The 8,395-nt window shown below is 48.7% G+C and overlaps 1 protein-coding gene across 1 annotated transcript; it reads right to left on the bottom strand.

The window, feature by feature from the left end:
* Positions 1-6,274: 6,274 nt before the first annotated feature.
* LOC124646749 (peroxidase 5-like) lies at positions 6,275-7,496 on the bottom strand. The gene is made up of 2 exons (XM_047186821.1): positions 7,251-7,496; positions 6,275-7,165 (listed from the first exon to the last, which is right to left on the bottom strand). Exons 1-2 carry the CDS (start codon positions 7,494-7,496, stop codon positions 6,398-6,400), a joined length of 1,014 nt encoding a protein of 337 aa, XP_047042777.1. The 3' UTR covers positions 6,275-6,397.
* Positions 7,497-8,395: the final 899 nt, after the last annotated feature.

Genomic DNA, 8,395 nt, shown 5'->3' with positions numbered 1-8,395 from the left:
CATATCTACCTATACTACATGGTATTTTCCCGCCATTCCAAAGTAAATTGCTTGAGTGCTACCTTTAAAATTCCATCATTCACCTTTGCAATATATAGCTCATGGGACAAATAGCTTAAAAACTATTGTGGTATTGAATATGTAATTATGCACTTTATCTCTTATTAAGTTGCTTGTTGTGCGATAACCATGTTTACCGGGGAACGCCATCAACTCATTGTTGAATTTCATGTGAGTTGCTATGCATGTTCGTCTTGTCCGAAGTAAGGGCGATCTACACCGAGTTGAATGGTTTGAGCATGCATATTGTGAGAGAAGAACATTGGGCCGCTAACTAAAGCCATGATTCATGGTGGAAGTTTCAGTTTTGGACAAATATCCTCAAGTCTCTAATGAGAAAAGAATTAATTGTTGTCAAATGCTTAAAGCATTAAAAGAGGAGTCCATTATCTCGTTGTCTATGTTGTCCCGGTATGGATGTCTAAGTTGAGAATAATCAAAAGCGAGAAATCCAAATGCGAGCTTTCTCCTTAGACCTTTGTACAAAGCGGCATAGAGGTACCCCTTTGTGAAACTTGGTTAAAGCATATGTATTGCGGTGATAATCCAGTAGTCCAAGCTAATTAGGACAAGGTGCGGGCACTATTGGTACACTATGCATGAGGCTTGCAACTTATAAGATATAATTTACATGATGCATATGCTTTATTACTACCGTTGACAAAATTGTTTCATGTTTTCAAAATCAAAGCTCTAGCACAAATATAGCAATCGATGCTTTTCCTCTATGGAGGACCATTCTTTTACTTTCATTGTTGAGTCAGCTCACCTATTTCTCTCCATCTCAAGAAGCAAACACTTGTGTGAACTGTGCATTGATTCTTACATATTTGCATATTGCATTTGTTATATTGCTTTGCATTGACAATTATCCATGAGATATACATGTTATAAGTTGAAAGCAACCGCTGAAACTTCATCTTCCTTTGTGTTGCTTCAATACCTTTACTTTGAATTATTACTTTATGAGTTAACTCTTATGCAAGACTTATTGATGCTTGTCTTGAAGTGCTATTCATGAAAAGTCTTTGCTTTATGATTCAGCTTGTTTACCCATGTCATATACATTGTTTTGATCGCTGCATTCACTACATATGCTTTACAAATAGTATGATCAAGTTTATGATGGCATGTCACTCCGTAAATTATCTTTGTTATCGCTTTACCCGCTCGGGACGAAGCGTAACTAAGCTTGGGGATGCCGATACGTCTCCAACGTATCGATAATTTCTTGTGTTCCATGCCACATTATTGATGTTATCTACATGTTATATGCACACTTTATGTCATATTCGTGCATTTTCCGGAACTAACCTATTAACAAGATGCCGAAGTGCCGCTCCTCGTTTTCTCGCTGTTTTTGGTTTCGTAAATCCTAGTAACGAAATATTCTCGAATCGGACGAAATCAACGCCTGTGTTCCTATTTTACCCGAAGCATCCGAACACACGAGAACCGCCGCAGAAGGGGGCAGGGCCACCACACCACACCCCGGCGCGGCCAAGGGGGGCGCGCCCCTAGGGTGTGGGCCCCCGTAAGCCCTCCCGCGCCGCCTCTCCGCCTATATAAAGCCCCCGACCTAAAAACCCCGAGGCGTTCGACGAAAACCACGTAAACCTTCCAAAGCCGCCGCCATCGCGAAGCCAAGATCCGGGGACAGGAGTCTCTGTTCCGCACCCTGCCGGAGCGGGGAAGTGCCCCGGAAGGCTTCTCCATCGACACCGCTGCCATCTCCACCGCCATCTTCATCACCGCCGCTGCTCCCATGAGGAGGGAGTAGTTCTCCATCGAGGCTCTGGGCCGTACCGGTAGCTATGTGGTTCATCTCTCTCCTATGTACTTCAATACAATAATCTCATGAGCTGCCTTACATGATTGAGATTCATATGATGATGCTTGTAATCTAGATGTCATTATGCTAGTCAAGTGAGTTTTACTTATGTGATCTCCGGAGACTCCTTGTCCCACGTGTGTAAAGGTGACAGTGTGTGCACCGTGTGGGTCTCTTAGGCTAGATTTCACGTAATACTTACTCAATGTTGAATGGCACAGTGAGGTGCTTATTTATATCTCTTTACGATTGCAATGTGTTTGTATCACAATTTATCTATGTGCTGGCTCTAGTGATGTGTTATTAAAGTATGTCTTTATTCCTCCCCGCACGTGTGTAAAGGTGACAGTGCAGTGTGCACCGTGTGTTAGTACTTGGTTTATGCTATGATCATGATCTCTTGTAGATTGGCGTGGGTTAACTATTGCTATGATAATATTGATGTGATCTCATTCCTCCTACATATGCATGAAGGTGACAAGCAGTGCATGCTATGCTAGTACTTGGTTTAGTCTTTTGATCTATCTTACACTAAAGGTTACTAAAATATGAGCATTATTGTGGAGCTTGTTAACTCCGGCATTGAGGGTTCGTGTAATCCTACGCAATGTGTTCATCATCCAACAAAAGTGTAGAGTATGCATTTATCTATTCTCCGTTATGTGATCAATGCTGAGAGTGTCCACTAGTGAAAGTGTAATCCCTAGGCCTTGTTCCTAAATATCAATATCGGCTATCGCCGCTTGTTTACTCGCTTTGCCGCGTTACTACCGGCCGCGTTACTACCGCTTGTTTACCGTCCTTCCGGGCAAAGCACTTTTCTCGGTGCCGTTGCTACTACTTATTCATACCACATGCATTTCACTATCTCTTCGCCGAACTAGTGCACCGGCTAGGTGTGTTGTTGGGGACACAAGAGACTTCTTGCTTTGTGGTTGGCAGTGGGTTGCATGAGAGGGGATATCTTTGACCTCTTCCTCCCCGAGTTCGATAAACCTTGGGTATCCACTTAAGGGAAACTTGCTGCTGTTCTACAAACCTCTGCTCTTGGAGGCCCAACACTGTCTACAAGAATAGAAGCTCCCTGCGAGACATCAGCCACCGCCATCACCGGAGGTGTTGTGAGATGGGTCGTTCGTCACCGCGGCGGAAATCAACCGGCTGAAGCGGATGAGGCGCATCCTAGACGGGGTGGAATGCTGCCTCCCCTCCGTCGAGATAGCGCCGACAATAGAGGACAACGGATCAGTTATCTTCCTCGCACACTTTGAGCACGGATTTAGACTCCCGATGAGCGATTTCGTTCGGAGTTTCCTTGATTTTTTGGCCTTCAGCCGCATCAGTTTCCGGCGAATGCGTTCCTCTCCCTCTCTTGCTTTTCCGCTTTTTGTGAGGCCTACCTTGACCTTTGGTCCTCCTTCGATCTTTGGAGCCGGTTGTTCTACCTCAAGGCCCAAGTCAAGGACGGCGAACTCCAGGCCTGCGGGACCGCTTCCATCTATCCTCGGTGGGATTCCGTCTTCTCGAAGATCCCCACCGTGGAGTCGGTGAAGAAGTTGCATACCAAATTCTTCTATGTGATGAACGCCGAGCCAACCAAAGACCTTATCAACCTATCGGCTTTCAACATCGCGCCTCTCGTGGCCAAGACGAATTAGAAGTATGACTCCAAGAGTGGCGATCCGGCTACGGAGGTCAACGAGATGTTCGAGTGGCTGAAGGTGATGATGGACAATGAGGCCATGTTGGCGCAGGACCTAATGGCCGCCTTCGTGTCACGCCGGGTGCTTCCGCTCCAAAGCCCGGTGCACAAAATGTGCCACATGAGTGGCCGGCTTGACCCCACCCGGACCGCCAGGCGAGAGCTGACGCCGGTTGAAGTGGCGAACTAGGTGAGCGACATCTTCCAAGCCCGCATGCCCAAGGGCTGGATGTGGGGGCTGGAGCCATTCTCCCGTGACAAGCTGCCACCTCGGGTACGTGATGCCTTTCTGCCGAGTTCAGCTGATTGTTCTTCTCTTTGTCTTTCATGCTTTGATCTTGTACTCTATTTGCTGGCTGCAACATTTCACCCGGCAGGACACGGAGGATGGTCCGCTGTCGATGAAGGTATGGGTAGCTGATCGCCCCGAGGAGGACAGCGAAGCCGACCATGCCGCTGACGACGACGTGCTGCCGGAGGAGGACGCCGGCACCAGCGACATCCATGGTGGAGTCCGCCTCCTCGCATCCATTGAGGAATTGGGACGACGATGATGACGAGGCGATGGTGCTAGGACTTCTAGATGTGGTGCCAATGGGTGTGGCGCCTCCCCAAGCCACACTTGTTGTCGTGGTGGTGGATTAGGGTGCTAGAGGGGAGGGGGGGTGGGCGGCGGATTTAGGGTTTACCCGAGCCTATGTGGGCGTTTCCTCTGTTTTCGCGGCTTTCAAAAAACATGTTCTTAACAGTTTCTTGTTCATTGTAATGCACTCAAAATTTTCTTTCACTGAAGCACTCACAACTCAATATGTATCGAAATTAGGGGTGAAGTCTCACTGAAGTTTGCCAACCCTGCCTCAAACACGGGCGATAAAGACCCTCCTCCTTTTTCACACGTTTCATTATCCCACAATATAGTGAGACAGATGAAACGGGGAGAGACAGAGGACACATAAATAGAGTTGGGTACTTTCCCTCTTGTGAAGGACAGGGTACAGCTGTGACGAAGAAGATGCAGCACCAAGATTATTCAGAATGAAGAAGAAGGTCTGAGCTAAAGTACAGTCCGAGAGACACATAAATACAGTTAGAGGCATGTGCGATTATTGAGGCAATCAGTCGTGCCATGTCGGGGCACAAGGATCCAAAGCGGCCCGTCCTTACATTATTGGTCAATCAAGGGAAGTGCATGAGCAGTGAGGCGATCAGAAGCTCAGAGAAACACACTAAATTCCAAAGATGAAGCATGCTCCTCTGACACTGCACGAGATTCCACTTTCAGAGAGCAGAGAAGAGAAGAAGCTTCGCTCGCAGTTTTGCCAGAGAGTGTGCCAAATTTATATGTAGATCATGTTCTTCCAATAATTAAGAACATGCTGAAGAGATTAAACAAACGTGTAAACAAATATCTGGTCAAGGTTGGTCGATCAAGTTACATCAGTGGAAAAGATACCATAGTCTTGTCCAAGTTGGTGTGGATCCCTAAGGTTCGTAGTCAATCACTGACAGAGTTTTCTCCATTCCTCGGCGCCGATCCCTATGCAGTTAACTTCCATTGCAGAAGTAGAGTTTCTTTTACTGATCCAACTCTCCACGACCTGATTCTCTGAAAAAGTAAATTAGCCACGACCTGCTTGCATGAACCATTGAAGCTGATAGTTTTAATCAAGATGCAGCCTGCCTGACAGAAATCTGAAGGCTAAGCAGCCAGCACTGGATCTGTCTTGGCGCTAACTGCACATGCTCGCATGTTCCTCTGGCTCAATCAGCTAGCTTGCTGTGTAAAGGGAACGGGAGCAAAACATGCTACACGCGCGTTGGGTCTGTGGCCAACATGTAGCCTGAAGCCTGCAGCTGCAGTGCATATGCAGGTATCATGTATCTTCCTGGGTTTGGTCTGCCTCATGCTCTGTTTTCCTTTGCAATTTCCTTCGTGTGCGGATTCCCTAAGTGTTCCAATATGTTCTGTTTGTTCTGTTTTAGATGTTGTTCCAGGTTGGGCACACAGAATTTTCAAGAACATTTGTCATTATTTTCGATAAAATGTGTTTTATTACCCTCCATAAATCATGGAAACTTACACCTTCCTCTGCATAACTTTAGTACACGGCTAAACAAATCAAACAAAATCACATTTGGTTGATAGTGTAACACAAAAGCAATTGTCCTTTGTTTTCATTGATTTTCTTCGTGTAGAAGATAAAAGTGTTTCAACTTCATGCTTTTGGGAATATTATTACCGGACTCGGACAGTACCTCAGCTATGCAGATATCATGTCTTTTACATGTGAAGATAAGTTTGATTATTTGGATTTTGCAAGAGTTTGAATTTTTTTGTCACGCAGTGTGGTGCACATGATTACTTTTCCTTTTTCATTACTTTTTATCCTTAGATTTTCTAGTTAATCCTTTGGCATGCGGTATGCTGAGTTGCTGACACCTACTGACAGATAAGAGTTTTATTGATGTGCTCGTGTGTCCATGTCTGAAATTACAAGGACCCAATCCAAACGCAGTACGAAACAATGCATCCATGTGTCCTTCAGTTTCTCGCAATGCATATGACAAAGTGTAACTAGGTGGTACCCAAAGTAGCCCCACAAAATGAATCAATGGAATTTCCAACAATGTGACTACTGACCTACCCTTACAACATGTCACAGGATACATCCATGAATTAATGATCAATCGACGCAAGGGTCACGTCGGTGGGAGCTAACGCAAAACGTATAGCATGTACAGTTACCGGAGTGCACATGTGCAGATGGCTCAGTTTGGACGGAAAGGCCGGCACTTTTGTAGCACTAGTTCACTCGGCTGCACACCTTCCTGATCTCGCCCGGCGGTCCTGTGAGCACGTCGGCGTAGCCCATCTTCACCATGGCGGCGGCGAACTTCTGCGACCAGAGCTTCCGGTTGGCGGCGAACTGCGCGACGAGCGTGGCCGTGTCGTTCCGGTCGAGCAGCGTCTGGTCGGAGGTGAAGAGCACCTCGTGCGTGCCGATGTTCTTGTAGTACTGGTTGTCGAGCATGAGCGGCGTCTTGGCGTCGAGCTGCACGACGCGGTCGCGTCCCCCCGTGGCGGCGGGGCACTTGCCGGCGCGGAGGCTCTTGGCGAGCGTGATGTTGAGCGTGGGGTCGATCTGCGGGTAGAGGCGCTGCGAGAAGGAGGAGCAGTGGGAGCGGCCGAATGAGTGGGCGCCCGAGAGCGTGACCATCTCGTCGGCGGTGAGGTTCTTGGCCGCGAAGGCGGTGATCAGCTGCGTGAGGTTGAAGCTGGAGGGCGGCAGGTTGGCGAGCGCCTCGGAGGAGTTGGATACGCGGCCGTCGAGGCGGCCGGAGGGCATGGCGAAGTTGATGCCGCCCATGATGCGGGAGGCGTCGCGGGCGGCGAAGGCGACGATGTCGGCGCAGGAGACGATGCCCGGGCAGCGGCGCTCCACCACGCGCTTGGCGCGGTCGATGACGCCGAAGCCGCGCAGGCTGGGGAAGTTTGGCGGGGCCGTCTTCTCCACCGTCTGGTTGCCCGGGGTGCCCGTCGGGTCGTCAAGCAGCACCGAGCCGTCGCAGCCCTGAAAAGAACCAATGCAGCTATGTCAGTCAGCGTCGTGAACGCGTACGGACACGAACAGGCGACGTGAAGCCACGCATACTTACCCTGACGAAGCAGTCGTGGAAGAAGAGGCGGACAAGGCCGGGGCCGTTGCCTCTGTCCATGCGGACGGCGGCGAGGACGATGGTGCTGATGAGGTCCTCGGCCCCAGGGCAGGTGGAGTTGTAGTAACCGACCTTGAGCTGCGCGTCGGCGACGGGGACGAAGATCAAGCACGCCAACGCCACGAGCACTGGCAGCATAACCAGAGAAGCTCGACCACCTCCGACATTGCCGCCAGCGCTTGCCATCGTCCCAGCTACTAACTAGTCTATCTGGACTTAACAAGATAGATCGATGATAGTGCTAGCTTAGCTACTGTGCTGCTGCTGCTCTTGGTAGCTAACTATAGCTATAGGGGATCCGTGAAGTGTACCAGCAAAGTGCAGTGGCATTTATACGGACCACAAGTCCACAACTAGCTTGATTCGTTGGAGATAGTTAGTTAGATAATGGAAGCTAGTACTCCGTCCATAGTGAGCGAGCTGCTGCATATGCACTGATTTATTACAAGTTAAGAACATGGCCAGTGTGTCCATCAAGGAGAGGATACTGTTGGAACATGGGACCAACTGGAAGTTGACCTGCGACCGATCGATCGACCACCACACCAATTAGCTAGGCATAAAAGCATCTGCACTCGCGTCTCCCAAACAACCTCCCGCAAAAACATCGGATGAGTAGCTTGGAGTACGCCACCCCGTGGTACCATGTTTAGGGAGTGCCGTTTCCAGTAGCGTCCTCCAAACGTATCGTAAAACGATATTTTCTGATAAAATAGAAAATAAAATTAGGCTCTTCATGTTCAAATGGTACATTTCAAAGTTCCCGTCATAAGATTGTCGCGTAAGCCATCTCGAATATATTACATAACCAAGGCACAAATAAACCTAGAAGAACACAGTCGTCGACGGTGACTCCGGTTTGTCTAGAACCACGATGCCGGCCTTCTTGCCAAGCACCAAAGTTGTTGCCGACGACAATGCCGATGCCGTCGCAGACGCAATCGCCAATGCTGACATAGGTGTGGTGGCCGATGCCAACGCTGATCCTGATGGCGCTGCTGCCACTGCTATGTTGATGCCGAAGAGGCCGCCATTCGGTCCGCGATTTTTTCGAGCTCATGTCGTGATAGTACATGTGCGTCACC

The sequence above is a fragment of the Lolium rigidum genome, chromosome 4 (genome assembly GCF_022539505.1).
Source record: "Lolium rigidum isolate FL_2022 chromosome 4, APGP_CSIRO_Lrig_0.1, whole genome shotgun sequence".
Taxonomy (NCBI): Eukaryota; Viridiplantae; Streptophyta; class Magnoliopsida; order Poales; family Poaceae; genus Lolium; species Lolium rigidum.
The sequence above is the reverse complement of the archived record's forward strand: the minus strand, read 5'-3'. Positions and strand labels throughout refer to the sequence as shown.